Below are 20,826 nucleotides of genomic sequence, written 5' to 3'. Positions count from 1 at the left end.
CCTTGCAAACTCCTCGTTCTTCCTTCCTAGTCTTAGCTCCCAGTCTTCTCGTAATCCAGACTCGGAGGGTACCTGCAGAAGGCACTCCGACGCTTAATTCAACAAAGACGATCGGTACTCGGTTCTTAGAGCACTATAATTCTTGAAATATGTGCTATTTATATAACCTTTGATGGACTTTCCTTATTGGGTCAGGTTAAGGAATTGGACCGTGTTTAGGGATGCATTACCTAGATCTTAATCGCAGATTAGTTTTGCTGACCTTGATTGAGCGTAATTGGACTTGTGTTGTCGGTCGACCCTATGGACGTGGGCCTTTACCTCGGTCGGCCTAGTGATGGGAACCGAGGCTTGACATCAGTTGTACGACCCTCACCGGTACAAATACATATGTAAATTGATTAGTGGATCTGATAAACTTAGTACAAATTTTCTTAGACAACTATATTTTCAAAACAAAGTGACAATCAATTTATATGTGTCTAGTCCTCTCATGGAATATTGGATCAGAAACCATATAGAGAGCAACTTGGTTATTACAATACATCTTCATTTGTTGAATCCCATCGAACTTAAGTTCTTGAAGGAATTGTGTCACTCATACAAGTTCACAAGTAAGAGATGTCATTATCATATATTCAACTTCAGCAGTTAGTCAAGCAAATACATTTTGTTTCTTACTTTTTCAAGAAATAATATTTCCTCCAAGAAGAATGCAATATCATGTAGTGAATGGTCATTAAGGGATCCTACAAATTAACATCACAATACTTAGGGATTTGGGTGTTCCCTTTATCTTCATATAACAAACCTTGTCTTAGCCTAATTGAGGTATCTTAGGATACAAATGACAACATTCCAATGTTCAATACAAGGAACCGACACAAACTGATTAATAACACCAATTGCAAAAGATAAACCAAGTTTAGTAATAGTAAGATAAATAAGTTTTTCAACCAATATTCTATATTTTTCTGAATCAGAGAAAGATTTACCTTGTTTTATCATTAATTTCTAGTTTGGGTTCATAGGACTATGCATTAGTCTTAAGGTAGAACGAGTACCTAGAGTGAGAGGTGAGGCCAATTCACTAGGAAGGATTCTAGGAGAGGCTACACAAGATACTACCATAGAAAGAACTCAAGAACAAGTGTTTATGGTAAAAAATGGACACCATAACTCTACTCATTCAAGCTTATACAAGAGGATTAATACTCCTATTTATAGTGCTAAGTGGTGTCCAAGATCATAATTTTAACCTTAAAAACTCTCCACTCACATGATGACAAATGACCCCTTTCATTAGAGCAAATCTTCTCAAATTGGAGTTTGACAAGTGGTCTATCTTCGTTGGTGGAAATCCTCTCCACTAAGGAGATTCCATGTAGATGCTTATGCTCTCCATGCCAAGATTCATGCTCACCATGCCAAGATGGGTTGCTCCATGTTGCTAGAGGCACACCCCTTTATATTTGGGCTCAATGAAGTCCAATTGTAGCCCTAGGTAAACTATTTATTACTATCTACACCCTACTCTACTATTAGCCCAAATACAAGGTCCAAAAGATGAAACCAAGACCCATTACATGGCCAAAAAATAGTCTTATTCTACTATTTAAAATATGGAAGGATCACCCATGCTGATAAGAGTTTGACTCTGCTAAGGTCAGCCGAATTCCACTCATCTAAAAACTTCTTGGCCATTGCTCTTGTAGTTGGTCTTTTGTTAAGGGGCTTTCCATCAACTTTAATATTCTTGGGAAAGGTTTTTTTCTCTAGGCCTAAGGTGTTGCCTAGAGGGTGACTAATAGTAACCTTCAATGTGATGACTAATGTACTCCCCTTTATGTTAAGAATGAGGGTCCTCATGATATGACCTTCTACTAAGTGAACCTTCTCCATGTTTGCTCTAGGTTTATCTTTTTTTTTTTGTAGATAAGTTGAGAAAACATTTGTTTTCAAATCCTTATTTCTTTTCTTGAATTCCTCATCTTTTTTTAAAATTTTTTTATCGAAGTTTCATTTTAAGTTTTTAATATCATCTCTTGTATTTAACTCTTAATGATGGTCTATATAGCTACCATGCAAACTAGAATACCTAGAATGTATAGAATGGTCACTAATTTTTTATCAAAATATTTTCTCAAAGTTTGAAAATTCTTCACAAAAATAGAGGGACAAAACTTTTCACCAAAAGATTTTCAAGATGTGTGCATGTATCCCTAAGGACTAAATTTTTCCACATATTGAAAGCTTTTAATGAATACTTAAAACAAAATAAATTTTAAAGTAAAATAAAAAAATTCTTAAGGTGAAATTTTAAGTGACACTTGTGAACCCCTTCAGAAATGAGATTGTACCAAAGATATTTTCGCAAGATACTGGAAAAAAAGAACTTAAACAAAAGAAATGACAAGCAAAAGTTAAGACAAGTTTAAGAGAAGAAACATAAAATGAACCTAATGAATAGGTCTAGAATTGGAGTTTAAAAACAAAATAAATGCCAGTTGAATCAAGAACATATAAAACACATATAATTAAAATTTTCAATTATAAGTAAGAAGAAAAATTCACTCAAAAGATTCTTCACAATACAATTCAAGTCATAAAACAATTAGAAAAGTAAGCAAGTGCATCTAAGAGTGTAAAATGCAGTGCAAGTTGTTTTATTCTTTGTTTTTTCTCATGTATATGGTTCGACCCATGCTCTCTTTAATTTTTTTTTTCCCAAAATTTCCTTTCTTTCTTTCATATTAGGAGGTCATTCTTAGACTCAAATTTAACTCCAAATCAACTAGCAAGTTTATGTTTCATGTTCAAGCCAATGATTCAACTTAAAAACTGATGGAAAGTGGATTATAATGTATCGGTCTACTGTAAGTATTTAAGGAAAAAAATTATAACTTTTGTTAATTAAGAACTAAAGCAAAGAGGAACTCAAATCAAGAAGAAAACAAGTCAAATCCATTAAGTTTTCATGCTTATTGACTCAGGAAAATTGAGTAAAAATTTTAGGACAAATTCTGAGTTATAAACAAGTAAACAAAATAAACAAGATTTTAAATAACTTGAAAAATTCATAAAAATAAAGGTAAGTAACACATGTTAAAAACAAATTCAAACTAGAATAAAAGACAGTAGCAAAACATGTTACAGAAATTCCTAGAACATGGCATTGATTCAAGACAATTGGAACTAAAATTTGAATAAACTAGGAAATAAATTAGACATGACAAATTGAACTATCCTAAACACAAACTAATTAAGAACAAGACAAATAACTAAATACAATAAATAAAGGAGGACTTATCTCTTGTATACCTCTAAGTTTGGCATTATGAAAGCATCTTCAAGCAACAAAAGCTAAACTTTTCTTAAGCATCTAAAAGAAGTTCATAATTTTGTTCCTCTTTTAAGAAATGTTCTTTGGTGAAGATTCTGGATAAGATTATTGGCATATATGACTTCAAGAATAAGATTGAAAAATGCTAAATCGATTTTCATTTTAAGGTGAGCGATACAATAGAACAAAGAATCTTTAATTATAATCCATACGTTCCTTGCACTTGATGAGCTAAGGAATCTGAGACTAAAAAGAACCAAAATTCACTTGCAAAATAAATGTCCATGCTTGTATAGTAGCAATCCAAATTGACCTATTGCATATTATTAAATTTAAACTGAAAAAAAGGAGAATTTTTATAAGCTAAGTTTCTTAAAAGATTTTGACAAAGTTAAAACTTGCATCATCGACACATTATTAGAAGCAACTTTGCAAAAACTGATAAAAAAATTTAATACATAATTCCATTTTCTCTTCGTATTCGTATGTATTTGATATGTTTTTACTCAAATATTAAAGAAAAATTATAAATTAAGACTGCTAAAATTATGTAATGTTTCTTTAAATTTGTAAAATTTTAAAAAGATTTGAATTCTTAATTGAAAGTTATAAAGATGTGTAGTCTAAATAAATAAAAGAAAACTCCTTAATTAATGTATTTAAAATATATTAGAGGTAATTTTGTTTATGATATGCATCCTACACCATTATTCTTTTATTTTAAAAAGGTGTTTATTGATAGGGTTGGAAGCAGCTATCCATTCACACGTCTGCAACTGTGAGGGATCGTCTTTTAAAAAGTTGATGCCATTTTCTTTCTTGTCTTCAACTTGTTCTATAATTCCTTCCTTTTTTTCTTCATCGAATTCACCTTTATTCTTCTTTCCCTCAATTTCTATTATATTTTATTCTGTTTCTCTTCCTTGTTATCTATATAAATCCCTCGTTTCTTCTGTGATAGAAAGTGCACACAGAAAGAAAGAAAGAAAGAAAGAAAAGAAGAGAAAGATACAAAGTTTTGCAGATTTTCTATAATGCCTGTTGTCATCAAGCCTCATCACACCGCTGACACAGACGCCTACGAAAAACAGGCAAGTATATATGTTTTCTGTATAATTTTACACACACATACATATACATACATATATATATATATATATATATATATGAAAAGAACAGTAAAAATATATATTATAAACTAGATCAACAACATAAAATACTTTATTTCATGAGTTAAATAACCTTAATTATAGTTTCCAGAATTGATATTTATTTAGGGAATTTTAGATAATTTCATTTACTTTAAAATTTTGTAATTAAGATCTCTAAAGTTATACTTTAGTTTTAATTGTGACCTTGATCACATTTTCTAAGTTACAGGAAGCTAATTAAAAAATTACAAAGGTTTAGAAACCTACTAAATTATTAAACTAGTAACTTATTCCCTTAATTATTTAAAACTTTTAATTGGATCCAATGCCCAATGAAACATTTAATATAAAAATAGGTGGAAAGAAACTTTTTTAAAAATAATTTATAATCTTAAAGACTTATAAACGTTTTAATACAGAAATATATTTAAAAATAAATAAATGATTTTGAACTGTACTCATTAACCCTAGTTTACATTACTGTAGATAGAATTAACTTTCCTTCCTTCCTTGCTACACTAATAAATGATCATATGTTGAAATGATTTCTTACTCATATAGTTAATTAAATTTTAATTATGTTTGGAAATATCTGTGTATGTTTGTTGAAGATATACAAAATAAAAATTAATTTAAACTCTATATAATATAAATTTTATTCTATAAATTGATTGTGCGAAGATAAGTTAGATTTGAATTTATTTTTTAATATAGTATCAAAATTTATCTTAACCTAATTTTGTAAAGATAAATTAAACTTAAACTTATTTATTAATTTAATATAAAATTTATTTTAAAAAAATTATATTTATTTTTTCATATAATATCAAAATTTATTTTAATAAAATTATTTAGATTTGTTATATCACTTATTATCGAATTAATTATAAATATCTAGTTTTATGGAGAAATATATATATACTTTGTCCCTAGATTGATAATATTTCATAACCTCCCTATTTACAATAGCAGCAAATATTTTTTAAGAAAAGGGTTTATATGTACAACAGTGTATCACTTTCTTAAGAAGTAAGTTTCTACTTCTATTTTCTAGGAGCACCATACTTCAAAATCAAATGAAAATAGTTATGGGAAGGGGCTATTATTTTTATCCATTGTTTGTTAGTTTAACTGAATTTTTTCCACAATAAAATAGGTTTTTATAACTTTTATTTCAAAAAAATTATTTGCTTTAGGAAAATAAACTCTGTATACAAATCTAAAGATGAAAATTTTTTTAATATAATTTTTCTTTTATTTTTATCTCCTAAAAGTTTTTAGGGATAAATTACCCAGACAGGTTATTATTTTTCCTTGATTTACATATTGCTATTTTATTTTCTATTTTTAATTTTTTTATGAAACGTAAAGAATATTTTTATACAAGGGGAATTTATGTATAAAAATTTAAAATTAATTTTTCCTCATAAACCAAAAAAAAAACACTTATTTAAAATGTTACAAGCACGTATAACATGAGCTCACTTCAATATTAAAGTTCCACACTTTTAACTAGAGTAAATAGTCGGTTTAATGTAGTATATTAAGAAAAACATTATTAAATACAAAAAAAAATGATTTTTTTAATTTTATTTGAACTTGAGATAATTTAATAAGAAAAAATGACCGGAAATATACAATTAATATTAAAAAATACTAAAAAATATAAATTTAGAAAACAAAAAACAAAAAATCATTAAGGTTAATTATATATTAATGTTTATTTTGATTGAAAATTAAAATTGTAATTTGATTTTTATTATACTAAAAAAAGTATTTGAATAGTACAGGAAGACGGGAGTTTCACGATAGTGCCTAAAGGACTGAACATTGTGTGGGGAAATGATTCTCGATACTGGAAAATACCAGAGTGAGTATTATGATGATGATGATGATGATATGAATTACATTAAAATGATCTAATTTGTTTGAATATTATTTTAGTGACGGAAAGTTATGATTGTAGTGATGGTCCTGCGGAGCTTATTCAAGCTTCATGGTTGGAGGTAACCTGTGTGGTACCTATAACAGTAGCAGGGAAATATAAGGTTTCATTCAATGTGAGAGTTAAAGAAAATGGATTTGGATGGAATGGCACTCCTGTACGTGTGATGGCTAGAAGTGTTAAAAATGGAAGATATAAGTATGAAACTGATAGATTAAGTCCTGGTGAGAACATCACCATTCCCTCCAATTCACTTGTCATTAATGTCAAGCACACTCCAACAGATCTTCATTTTGGACTCTATGAAGTCTGGACCGGAAAATGGAAGGGAGGTCTTGAAGTTATCAAAGCTCTCGTCCAACCTGTTGTAACTTAAACTCCCACACTTTCTATGCATCCGGACATTATACAAATACAAATATTCACTAAATATGTCTAATGAATACTTCATTTCAGTGATCTTTCTATGTCTATGTATGCTCAGAGACTTTGTATGCAAGGGTGAACAAAAGATGGGGACATTATACAAATAAATATTCACTACTGCAATGTGTAATAAATACTGAATTTCAGTCATCTTTACAATGTTTTATTTTGAGTACAACAACCCATTTGTGATGCGTCAGATTACAACGGTGTACTTTGGATATAAAAATTAATTTTATATTCGATTGTGGGACTTACTTGCTCAGATGGAAAAAATTGAAATGTGCATAGCTTTTGTGAATCATTTTGAGCTTTGTCCAGAGTGTGATTTTGAGTTCCAGAGAGATTTCGAGCAACATTGCGATTTCGATTGTATTTTGGATTGCGGTTTGGAGTGTGATTTTTAATGCGATTTGAGTTATTATTTTTCCATCAGATTTTGTACATGTTGGTTTTGATTATGTATTTGTTTCGATTTTGAGTTTTTTTAAGTTAGAGTGTGGAAATGTTTAATTTTGGGGATTTTTTAGAGTTATAGTGAATCTTTCTTTTAAGACTCTCACATTTTTCACAAACTTTTGATTCACAATACTAAGAAGAGTTTTTTGTAAACTAAATCAAGGTTTTCAAAATCTTGTTTTGTTTTGCTCAGTTCTTCCTCTAAAGACTTGACTTTATTTTCCAACCAGCTATTTAAACCTTTCAACCGGTTGAGAGAAAGTGTCAATCGGTTAGCTTCTTCATGAGTTTCATTAAAGGCATCAAGCAATTGATAATAATTGTTACCTTTACTTGAGGATGTAGAACCCATGCTACTTGATACTGAAGCTTTAAGGCACAAATTTTCTTCTTCATCATCTGAAGAGCTTGAAGATGACACTTCATTATCATCCCATGCTACATAGGCCTTCTTAGCTTTTCCCTTTTTCTCCTTCTTGAAGTCAACCTTTTCTTTGATTTCATTATTGGAACATTCGGCCTTAATATGACTCTGTTCTCCACAGTCATAGCAAGTATATTTATTAGTATTAAAATCACTAGGTTTTTTTTAACCATACCTCTTTGAAGCTTGTCTTTTCTTCAAGAACTTGCTGATTTTTCTTGATAACAAACTTATGTTTTCTTCATCACTTCCACTCGAGTTTGGTTGGTGCTTGTGATTGCAAGCTTTGAGTATTATGCCCTTGTTGTGCTTGTCCTCGCTTTCTTGGACATCAAGCCTATTTATTTCAAGCTCATGTTCTCTAAGCTTATCAAACAGAGATGCAACAGACAATGAGGTGAGATCCTTTGATTCTGAGATGGCAGTGACCTTTGGCTGCCATGTTCTATCAAGACGTTTCAGTATCTTGATGTTCAACTCCTCTTTGTCAAAAGTCTTACCAAGACTCATCAAGTGATTCACAATGTGAGAAAACCTTTTCTGCACATCACAGATGGATTCTCCCTTTTGCATTCTGAAAAGTTCATACTCTTGAATCAGAGCATGCTTCCTAGCTCGCTTGACATCCTTTGTACCTTCATGTGTGACTTCTAGGATATTTCACATTTCCTTTGCAGAGCTACACTGTGAAACCTTGAAAAATTCATCACAGCTTAAAGTAGAGGTTATTATATTCTTGGCAATCCAATCAAACTTGACTCTTTTACTTTCAGCCTCAGTCCATTCAGATGAAGGTTTATCAACAAAAACCTCATCTCTTTTGACTTGAGGTATAAAGGGACCACTTTCAATTGATTCCCAAATACCCTTATCAGTTGAGTACATAAAGATTTTCATTATAACCTTCCAAAACTGGTAATTAACCCCACAAAACAGTGATGACCTCTTTATGGAAGCACCTTCCCCAAAAGACATTTTGTCAGCCATAAAAAAGATTTTTCAAAAAAAAAAAAAAAAAAACAGAAACAAGAACTTGAGTAATTTTCAAGAACCTAACTTTTGATGCCAATTGTAAGAAATGATGGCTTAAACAAAAGGGAAGGGGGGGGGGGGGTGAATTGTTTAGTGAAAGATTTTCGCAAAGACTTGATTTAGAATAAATCTTTATCAAACAATCCAGATAAGCAATCAAACAAAAACTGTTATCGGAATTTTAACCGGTTAAAACTTCGTTTTAGTCGGTGGTTTATACCAGCAGCAGAAATGAATTAACACAAACAATTAAAGAGAGTTTGACAGGATGAGAGATTTATACAAAAGGTTTATACTGGTTCACTAACACAGAGCTACATCCAGTTCTCAAACAATCCTTTGAGTTCCACTAGTAATCACAACCAGATTACAACACACCACAAAGAGGTGACTTTTGAATCCCACAAAGCCTACTCACCCTCTTTGCAACACTTCACACAAAACACCTGGATTTGCACAATACAAGAAACAAAGCTTGAACAACAATCTTGCACCTTTGAAAAAATCCTTTCAAAAACAAATCTCTTTCTTTGATCTCAAATTTGTATCAATACTTGTTATATTTGAATGTGTATTTTGCTTTTAAAGAGAGACTATATTTATAACTTCGAAATGTAACCGTTTAAGGCAGTTTTAATCACTGAATCAATTAAAACAAGCTTTCAAAACACTGTTATGAAAACACACATTTAACCGGTTGAATGAGTCAAGCAGTTGCATAACTAATTCAAAAGGCAGTTTCAGAAACCTCAAGCCAGCTAAGTGATAAGCAACTGATTATCTCGATGATTCAATTGGTTGTTTTCCCTTTGCTTGGAAAAACACTTTGTTTCTTTTAAAACTGATAGATCAAGCTTTGTGTAGGAATTAGATATGATCTTAACAACGATTCTAAACAACCTAATCAAAACCCAAACCAAAAAGCAGCACAACTTCAGGCTCCATGTGGATTTGAAACATCAAAGCTCCAAAGTTCAACATCCTATGACCACCACTACATGGGTTCGCCACCCAATTCACGTTCATACCCTCCTCCTAGGTGCCTTCACATACATCATGCACTGCCAAATGATGAATCCCAATAACTAACATAAAAAACATGACCCTACACAAAAGTTGGCATGGGTTACCACTCATAGAAACTAAGGTATGTTATGTGATAACAGACGCATGTTATATCCAACAGTACCAATAAACGTTTTCACTAAAAAACAACACTCAATATCAGTGAATTTATTAACATACAACTTCACATTCATTCGTTCAATGACACATTTGTGTCCAAAGAATGATATATAACAATACTACACTATGTACAATGCATACCTGCTTACACAAAAAAGAAAAAACAAATTTATTGCATTCCATTCAAATGATATATGAATTAAATAACTTAAATCAAACTCAAATTACTTTCATTCATCAAACAAATGTATATATATTGTTCACGTGTACTCATAATAAGTTACATTTTTGTAAATAAGAACGAAACTGTACAATTACAAGAAAAACATGTCATCATGATCAAGGACAATCCAGTTCCAAATATGTCAAGACGACTTCTCGTTCAACATTACGCTCATCCAACACCCAAGAGAAAATCATTTCTTGACGAAAACGTATGAGGTCATTTTGAATAATATATCATGGAATCAGATTCCAATTATCAAACTCTAAATTAAAGGTGTAAACTCATGAAAATAACTATTATCATGGTGTAATTGTTGTGAACCATCCCACAACTTGATATATTTGACAACTAAAATGCGACAGTCATAACTGCATAGAACAAATAAATTTTTAACCCTAAACAACAATTCAAAATATTAAGTCCAAAGCAATTAAAATACATATAAAATCAAAATAAATAACATTATTACTTTCAATATTAACCTATTTGGTTGTAGGGGAACCTCTTCTTTTATCAATGAAATTTGAGGACCACTCTTTCTAGAGAAGTCGTCAAGAATTTCAAAAAGGTGTTGGAGTAGATCAACCTACAAGATGCAATTTAACAAGAATGATAAACAAATCCAAACCAAATGAATTTATTAACTATTGAAGAACATGCAACTATTTACCATTGCTTTATCAATCTTCTATCGGCCTTCAATTCCATGACAAATGGAGTCCAAGACATGCAATTGCCTCGTCCGAAAATTGAGTGCATATAACCACCAGTGGTTATTGACAAAGCACATAACAAAACAACTTAGTTCTCTGAGACAACACAAAAAATCACATGCAAACATTAAGTTGGAAGCTAACATGACAGTGCATTAAGTTCATAGTGTTGAGTCTATTAGTGTTTAAGTTCAAGAGGGGAGGGGTGAATTGAGCTTATAAAATTTTCGCAAGAACACACAATTTTCAGTATACCAGAGGCAAAAAGAACAGATTGTTTTTACATGAAACAGATTGATTCTTCAGAGCAGTCTAGCACAATTTGAATTTGTTCAATATAAAATTGTGATCAACGGAGAATTATACCAGAATCAGATTAGCTGAATATTATGAGGATGAAGGATACATCTATGCTTAGAAATCAAACAAATTTACTCAACACAAGGTTTTAAGGAGAATGATTCTTTCTCAGATTTTAATGATTAGACTGTTTGTTCATAGATCACTTAAACCATCATATACAACTGTCTTGTTTGTGATTAGAGAACTTTAACAAATCAGGAAGAATAGTTTTTACTTAAATCCAGAATTAACAGATTCAATTTCAAAAGAACAGATTTAGTTCTTGACAGAATTAAGCAAAACCAGAAATGAGTGCAGGGATGAAAAGAAAAGGCACACAAGTTTTTATACTAGTTCACTCATACAGAGCTACGTCCAGTCTCACCTTACCCCAAGGTGGAATCCACTAAAAACAGTACCAATTACATACAAACACAGCAGTTCTTGAACACTACAAGAACAATACAATCAATGCTGAAAAACCCTATTTTAGCAGACCTTGCACTCCAAAAAACCCTATCAAGGAGTGACTAACACTTACACCTTTACAAACCAGAATAAAGGAAAGATTACACCTGAAAAGAAGATGCAAGAACTCAAAACCAGTAGTTCAATTTGCTGCAGAACTACACCATCACCTTCACCAAGATCAATGGTTTCCTAGAACAAGCACACTTGAAAATCTCTTTGGAAAACCTTTCAAAAATCTTTCAATCCTTCTTCTCACATGGAAATTGTTTGATCTCTGTCAAAAACGTAATTGCTCAGCCTTTTTTCATGTAAGAGAGACTTTTCTTTATATAGAAAACAGTTTCTAACTTCTTTTCAAAAAACAGCTGAAAAGCAGTTATGAAAACAATAGATTCATTTTTGAACTTAACAGATTTATTTTGTGAAAACCGCCAACTCAGCTAACTGAAATAACTGTCTGAGTTGTACCTTTGGTGCCCTAACTAACTTGTGAAAAACCTTTCAGCTGACCAAAGAATAAACCTGTTCTTTCACAGTGAAACAGATTAAAATATAGCAAACAGGCCAGCTCAGCTTTAACTGAAATAACTAACTAAGCTTTACCTGTGGTGCCCTAACAGAATTTTAGAAAAGCCTTTTAACAGAGAAGAAATAAACCGATTCTTTCTCCATAAAACAGATTTATTTTTTGTACTGATTTAAAACTTTTAAGAGCACTTTAAAAGCTTTTCAAAAACCCTTTAACCACATCATGTGTTTGATCTAGACTTGGTTAGGCATCTAGGATGGGTCATACAGCAAAAGGAAACCTTACACAATTACAAGCCTACATACAAGATCATCTAAACCTATTACAAACTTCAAAGCAAACTAGTTATTTTTCTACACCAAACACACACAACACTAGGTAGAGAAGAGACTTCATCCATCTTCAACACATAGGTCACCACTTAGATTCACACACCACATTTCAAGCTACCCTTACAATCATTTGTCTAACCTACAATCAACTCACAGTGAGATAATAAAAAGTAGCTCTAAAGTATTTCATCATTTTTTAATGTTTTAACTATCACGTTTATCTCAATTTCTTGCTCTTTAGAAAATGAAAAACAATAATAACAAGCGAATAATGCCATAGTTGCACACGAGGGGATATTAAAGTTATGTTTGCAAAATATCGAAGGAAATAAAATAAAATAAACTTGCGAATAATTAATCGGGTATTTTATAGTTAAAAATGAAAAAAAAATAGTTTCATTTTCAGAAGAAAAAATGAACTGTTTTTTTTTTCAAATAAAATCACTTTGGAATGGGAGCTATATATGAGTAGTTGAACAAAAATCCAAATATAAACTGGTGGGTGAAAATGCACGACTCGAAAAGGTACACAACTAGATCTAAAAAGAAATAAAAAATTACTCTAACAATGGTTATCATTGAATAAAATAATATTTGAGTATGAGTTATGTATGGTGAAAGGTTGAAGGCAGAAAGAGACAACAAAAATGTCCAATAGTAGAAGAAATGGAATTTAGGGAGTATATGTTAAATGAGGGTGAATCTTATAGACATGAGTCCATAAGTGAAGTAGAAATTGTTGAATATGACGTACATGTGTTGAAACACAATGGTATATCATAAATTTTCTTCTACTCTATTATTTCTTTTTAGTGCATTTTTTTGATCCCATGTTTTCCAATTATTGTGTGTTAGTTTATTCTACCAAAGACAGATATATTAAACAAACTGGACTTTCATAGTGGGCACAAACTAATTTTATCCCCAAACACCCCACTTACAACAAATAAATTTACTTTAATATTTCATATTGGCTATGTCTTCCACGTTAATACACCATTTTCTATGTTTCACTAACATTATAATATTCTCTAAGTTAATTAAAAGCATTGTTATAGTGTGTTTTCTTTTATCAAACACACCCAATAAAGGACATGCAAACATTCACTTCTAAGACAATATGACAGTGCACAGTGTTTCATAGGTCACCACATAAAAATGAATGGGTCACCACTTGCCCATGTCACTATGACTAATTCAGTCTTTAACATTCACATTAAATTCTATCACCAATAACTCACAAGACACAAAAAGAGTTCTAAACCAGTCCCAAAATCGCAGAGCACAAAACACTAAACAATGAAATTCAAATCAATTCAAACTTCAAAACCTAAAAATCACAACACCAATCCCTCATGACAAAAGTTTAATACTATTTCTCAATAATACAAACTTTCAAATGGAAACAAATATACAATGATCAAGTTTCAGTCCAAGAATAATATCAATCATCAAAGAAGAGAACAACACACACAACAGTAAAACTCATGTACTAAAAACCTAAATAAACCCTAAACCACAAAAGTCACCACCATAAACAACCCATTATAAACTGTAAAACACCAAAAAACCCAAAATAAACTCACTTACCTTCTCGTCACTCCTCGCACTCCGACCGCAACCTCTTGCACACCATCGCAACTTCGCACTACGCCGTCATCGCTCTTCACACTACGCTGTTATCGCCTTTCACAATGTTCGCTCATAACACTCTTTCCCGTTGTTCCTCTCTTCCACAAACATATTATTCAATTGCGCTTATGGAAATTTAAATTACCCATTTGTCTTCCTCATTTTACCAAAATAACCATGCTACGTAATCACCCCCTTTGCCTTTCTCATTTTACAAAATTGTCACTGCCACGTAACCAGAGTGCCCACGTCAGCGCGTCGTATTCTGGCACAAGGGGTTTGGGGTTGTTGAAAAAACATTTTCCTTTACTTTTTCAATCTCAACTTTTTAAAATCAACCTTACCTTTTCGTCTACAATTTAAAAAAAAACTTTTTATGAGTGTAATTGTGACTGCATCAACTTTAGTTATGATAATTTTATATAATATCAAGGATGGTGATGAAATTGTTACGAGGTGGTAAAATAGTTAGTCCTATCTGTTTTGTTATTATCAGTTGTTGGTCCACTAAAAAAGGGCGAGTCGACTTGGCTCGTCTAGGTTAAACAAACTGAATCATAAGATGGATTTGTAGGTTGATTCGTAGGGATGAAAAAGTGGGTCAATCTTTTGAACCCGTCACTCTATATTAGCTTAACTCATAAAACTCGTCAACTCGTCGGGCCACATGCGGGACGGAGCAGACTAGCCCGTGAGCCCGTCAGCTCGCACTCCTTTATTTTTTATATATTTTTATTCTTTTGTATTTTTTTTGTTTTGAACCTATTTATTTGGTTGTAGTCTTTGTTATCATGTTTTGAACAATAAAAATGCAAGAGAGAATAATAAAATTGAATCAAACTTTAATATTATATTAAAAGAATGTTTAATGTCTAACAAAACAAAGTAAATATCAACAATACTCGAATTAATCAAATTATTTATAAATAAATTAATGTAAATAAAGTTATAAATATATATATATAATATTTACAACCACCAATTTTGATTCCAAAAGCATGACATTTATATTTAAAAATATAAAAAAAAGGAGGGTGGGCTGGCGGACTTGCCCTCCCCGTCCTGACTATGTTCCGACGGGTTGGCAGGTTAAGCGGGTCAAACTAATACGAGATGGTGGATTCAAAAGGTTGACCCGTCCTGCTTAAATGATGGCGGGTTGGCTTGTCCGACCCACTTTGTCATCCTTAAAAATTATACAATTTAAAATCTTAATGAGACTACGGTAAAGAATTATTGATGAAGGTCAAAGCGAGAAAATGCAGTTTAACACGAAAGGTTCCATGATTAGGATAAGAACCAAGAGTGCAAAAGGAACTTGTCAAAGAGGCTTGAAAGAATTTTTTAGTGTAATAAACTCACTCCAAGATATTATTCATCAAATAAAAGTAGTAATAGGAACAACACATTTTTATGAACCATCCACATCTTCCTTTCCATCTATAAATAATGTTCATTACAAAAAAAAAAAAAATTAATTTTTTCTACAATTTTTCTTGGTTCTTTGAGTGATATGAGGGAAAGAAAGTGGGGTCTTTTTGTAGAAAGTATAGTAGAATGAGAAAGCAATTTTTAGCCCACTTTTTTTCTTACAAATAGGTACTGGGGAGAGAGATTTAGCTTTCAATTTCTTATTATTTCTAATGTGATACTTAGAAGGTTGGTAGGATCTTAATCAACTCAAGAAAATATGGAGAAGAAAAACTCTTTAAATGATCATCAAAAGCTTGTGTAAGCATGGGTTCCAATAAATAACTCATTCAACATTGATGAATTCAATGCATAAATGTAAGAACAAGTAAGCAAATAAAGTAAAATTGGATTAATATAATAGATTGAAGAAAGAACACACTATCTTCTATTGAAAATCAACGGATAAATGCATGAAGATTCGTCACTAGAAAAAACATATCAAAATAAGAACCAAAACAAGATAAACGAACTCTTGAGACTTCAAATATGATATCATAAGGAAGTTTCATTCAATAGTCAAAAGTAATTATACAAGAGATGTTTACACTCTTTTATAAAGAGCATGCCACAATTTTGAAGAGTAAAATACACCTCTCAAGTGTTTAGAAACATTAGAAAACCCATTGCAAACATAAGAATACTTAAATTAAAATTAACTCAATTAACCATATGTTTAAAACTAAGTCAATTCCTAATAAATCTTAATAAAAGGGTGGTTCCTAAAATTAGAAAAAGACACACACCATAACCCCTAAAGTTAAGAAAAATACTCATTATTACATCTCCAAGATGCACATGCGGTGCATTAATTAGTTAAAAGTCGTGTGAAGTAGTAACAATCATCATTACACTCATAAAAGTGACAACTAGTAGTTAATAACTCTTCATAATTTCCTAACTTATAAATTTTGTCCAATATAATTCTTTAAAGACTCTTGGATTGTAGAATATTCTAAGAAAATCAAGGAATATTATATAATTTGAGAGATTTCTTGTATCTTTTTCTACTTCTTTTGAGTTTGTCCCTTGTGAATCTCCATTAGAATTTACCAATGGAAAAGGATACAAGTGTTTGTTGGATCACATCAATTTCAGCTTCTTCACTTAACCATTGTAGCTTTTAAGGTTTAGAATGAGGATGGAGGTAAGTTGAACTTTGTTCACCATTCTTTGACTTACTACATTGGTACAACTTCCTTCATCTTAATAAGGGTGCAAGTTTCATTCATGATTAGGCAAGTTGAGTGAAAAATATTTTCTCTTTGAGTTTCTTTAAAATATTTTTAATGTGTCCAATCATGAGCCTAATCATTAATAAATCTCCTTCAGATGGAGATAACTTGCACCCTTTATCAATTGAAGAAGATGAAGAATGTTGTGAACTTACTTCCCTATTATCTTTCAACATCATAACCTTTTTTTTTGGGATACTCAAATGCAATGTGTACAAAACCCAAAGATTTAAAATATTTTGTTTTACTTATCTTTTCTCAAAAAATGGGTTTAGATGAAGAAGATGAAGGTGTTGAAGCTGGAGGAAGCTTCTTCCCTACCAAGGTTTGATGTGTGTTTGATGAAGAAAATGGCTTGAGTGCTTTGAAGATTGTAATAGGTTTTTAGATTCATTTGTAATTAGGCTTGTAAGTGTGTATGATTGCCTTTTGCTGTGTAACCTATCCTAGATGCCTAACCAAGTCTAGATCAAGCACATGATGTGGTTAAATGGTTTTTGAAAAGCTTTTTAAAATGGTTTTAACAATTTTAAAACAGTACACAAATAAATCTGTTTTATGAAGAAAGAATCTGTTTATTTCTTCTCTGTTAAAAGGATTTTCTAAATTTCTGTTAAGGCTCCAAGGAAAAGCTCAGTTCGTTATTTCAGTTAAGCTGAGCTGGCCTGTGTGTTATACCTTAATCTGTTTTACTGTGAAAGAACAGGTTTATTCCTTGGTGAGTTGAAAGGTTTTTCACAAGTTAGGTAGGGCACCAAAGGTACCACTCAGACAGTTATTTCTGTTAAGCTGAGTTGGCAGTTTTTACAAAATAAATATGTTAAGTTCAAAACTGAATCTGTTGTTTTCTTAACTGCTTTTCAACTGTTTTTTGAAAAGAAGTTAGAAACTGTTTTCTATATAAACAATAACTCTCTCACATGAAGTAGTTGTGAGGAATTACGCTTTTGACAGAGATCAAACAATTTCCATGTGAGAAGAATGATTGAAAGGGTTCTTGAAAGGTTTTCCAAAGAGATTTTCAAGTGTGCTTGTTCTAGGAAACCTTGAATCTTGGTGAAGGTGCTGGTGCAGTTCTGCAGCAAATTGAACTACTGGTTTTGAGTTCTTGCATCTTCTTTTCAGGTGTAATCTTTCCTTTATTCTGTTTTGTAAAGGTGTAAGTGTTAGTCACTCCTTGATAGGGTTTCTTGGAGTGCAAGGTGTGCTGAAATAGGGTTTTTCAGCATTGTGTGTGTTGTTCTTGTAGTGTTCAAGAACTGCTGGTTTTGTAAGTGATTGGTACTGTTTTTAGTGAATTCCACCTTGGGGTAAGGTGAGACTGGATGTAGCTCTATATGAGTGAACCAGTATAAAAACGTGTGTATCTTGTATTCTCATCCCTGCACTCTTTTCTGGTTTTTGCTTAATTCTGTCAAGAACTAAATCTGTTCTTTTTAAATTGAATCTGTTAATTCTGGGTTAAGTGAAAACTGTTCTTCCTGATTTGTTGAAGTTTTCTGATCATAAACAAGGTTGCTGCATATAATGGTTTAAGTGAATTGTGAACAAACTGATCATTCATTAAAACCTGAGAAAGGATCATACTTCTTGAAATCTTGTGTTGTGTAGCTTTTGATTGATTCCTAAGCATAGTTGTATCCTTCATCTATAACAATATTAAGCTGATCTGGTTCTGTTATATTTCTTGTTGAACACAATTTTACATTGAACAAAATTCAAATTGTGCCAAGACTGCTATGAAGAATCAATCTGTTTCATATAAAAACAATCTGTTCTTTTTGCCTCTGGAATACTGAAAAATTGTGTGTTCTTGCGAAAATTTTATAAGCTCAATTCACCCCTCCCCTCTAGAACTTAGACACTAATAGACCCAACAGAAGGGTCTTATGATTTGTAATGTGAAGAAGAAGAAGAAGAGTGGGGAGTTTTGTGAGTGGAAGAAGAAGAAGAATGAGAAGTTTTAGAATACTTACCTTGGTATGACTTCACCTCATCCTTTTCATGAGGAGTATGACGAGGATCTTTTGTAGAAACTTCTCCTTTTAAGTTGATTTTCCATCTTTGTAGTTTGGTGGACAAGTTCCTCCAAACTTTTATACCCTTATAACTCCATGACATCTTGGATGTCTTGATTTAACCCATGGTACAAATCCTTTCTTTTACTTACAAAATTTGATGAAACTCTTGAATGTTTCTTTCTTCTTCTCTCATTTTTAAGGTTTTAGATCTCCAATCTTTGTTGCTCCATTAAGTGTTGGAGTTGTTATGTCACTTATGGTCTTTCTTTATTAACACTCCCTTTGACAAAGCTATTCTACCATCCTTGTAGCAAAAGACTCAAAGGGAAGATTAAAAATTATTAAACTCACTAAGTTCCTAAAAAACTTAGTTGGGATCCTCTTTTGAAGAAGAAAATAGAAGTATTCCTTTAATGACCTTAAGATACAAACACTCTCAAAAGAGCAAATAAATTCGCATTCAATCAAGGTGTGTTATAAGAGGTAAATATATAGATGCATAACTTCCATTGCACCTAAACTACAAAAGATGTGGGACTAAAAGTTCGAAAATTAGGACATTCAAGATAAGATAGGAGGGCCCAAAATACACTAAAAGGGGCATGTTCCATGTGATGTGGAACTTGAGGCTCCAAGCTTTTCTTCCATGCTTTCTTTAACTCTTGGATATTTTTTACTAGGTTTTTGGTTGACTTTTCAAGCCCAAATTGAGGTCCAATTAAGGCCCAAAACTAGCTCACATATGCCTATACAAAAACCTACAATTATAAGAAATAAGGGTATGCCTATACGATTTATACAAGACTAAGAAAAAAAAAATCCTAGTATTTTGCTCTTCAAAGTAGTAGAGTCTTCATCATTAAGGTTTTATCTTATTTTATTCTCTTAGCAAGTTTTGTCACTAGATGATTTTCATCTCGACTTCTTCAGAAGGATTTATCTCAAATATGTATGATGTTTAATGACCGTCATCTTTATTAGTTGACTTTTAAATTATCTTTCCTCGGGATCAAACATCAACCTATACTAAACAACCAGTAAAATAATTTTTTTTATCATAAAAAAATAAGAAAATTGCTTCTAAAACCAAAGGTAAATTAACAACACATTTTATTGTTCATACAAAATTTATCATATGAAGAACTAAGAGACATTGTTTCTTTTATTTTATATTTTTCTCCACTTAATCTTTACCATTTTCTTTGTGTTATTCAATAAAAAAAACAAAAGGGTTTTTGATAGAATTTTGGGAAGAGAAGTTAGATTCATTACCTAAAAGATTTTTCCTTATCATTAATTCAGTAAATAGTTGGTATAATTAACTCTCATTCTTTCATTTAAGTGAGAGAGGACACAACATTAATTTTCTTAACAAGTGTTTGACAGATCATATAAAAACTTGTTTGTTGTGATTCCTTCTCTTCTTTATTTTGTTATTCTTCCATTTTGACACAATCTATGTAGAATATTCCACGCTTCTCTCTTTCAAAGCGTCTTTCCCCCATGCTTTCTCGTCTTTAAACTTTACCTCTTATTATTCTTGAGCGCTGCCACGTGTCCTCTCTTAACCTTGCCTCCCTCCTTGTCCCTTTCCGACACTCTCTATGACGACTTTTATACGCTTAAGTAAATATTATATATTTATATGACCGTATACATTATCTTATATTTATTATTTAATTATTTAAAAATAAATCATATGAGTATGATATAGTAAAAGATAATAGTTAAGTATACGAGTAATCAATTAGATCATCTTATATTTAATGTTCAACTATTTAATATTTTATTCTCATATAATAATTTATTTTAGATAAATGTTTCTCTAAATAAATTTCATGCAATTTATCAATGTATAATTACAGGTCATTGTATGATTTCTGAGTTATA

At 31.4% G+C, this 20,826-nt stretch overlaps 1 protein-coding gene across 1 annotated transcript; it reads left to right on the top strand.

Annotated features, from left to right (window-relative positions):
• The first annotated feature begins 4,230 nt into the window (after positions 1-4,230).
• Positions 4,231-7,015, top strand: LOC137820386 (protein PHLOEM PROTEIN 2-LIKE A9). The gene is made up of 3 exons (XM_068624454.1): positions 4,231-4,434; positions 6,285-6,364; positions 6,461-7,015. Exons 1-3 carry the CDS (start codon positions 4,378-4,380, stop codon positions 6,813-6,815), a joined length of 492 nt encoding a protein of 163 aa, XP_068480555.1. The 5' UTR covers positions 4,231-4,377; the 3' UTR covers positions 6,816-7,015.
• Positions 7,016-20,826: the final 13,811 nt, after the last annotated feature.

This window comes from Phaseolus vulgaris, chromosome 9, assembly GCF_051622355.1.
Source record: "Phaseolus vulgaris cultivar YP4 chromosome 9, ASM5162235v1, whole genome shotgun sequence".
NCBI classification, from domain to species: Eukaryota; Viridiplantae; Streptophyta; class Magnoliopsida; order Fabales; family Fabaceae; genus Phaseolus; species Phaseolus vulgaris.
This window is presented reverse-complemented; position numbering and strand designations above follow the sequence as displayed.

Excerpts from the sequence above, each read along its gene's own strand:
- LOC137820386 (XM_068624454.1), top strand. The coding sequence starts at position 4,378 with ATGCCTGTTGTCATCAAGCCTCATCACACCGCTGACACAGACGCCTAC. Across the intron at positions 4,435-6,284 it reads CAGACGCCTACGAAAAACAG|GAAGACGGGAGTTTCACGAT; the intron begins GCAAGTATATAT and ends TGAATAGTACAG. Across the intron at positions 6,365-6,460 it reads CGATACTGGAAAATACCAGA|TGATGGTCCTGCGGAGCTTA; the intron begins GTGAGTATTATG and ends TTATGATTGTAG.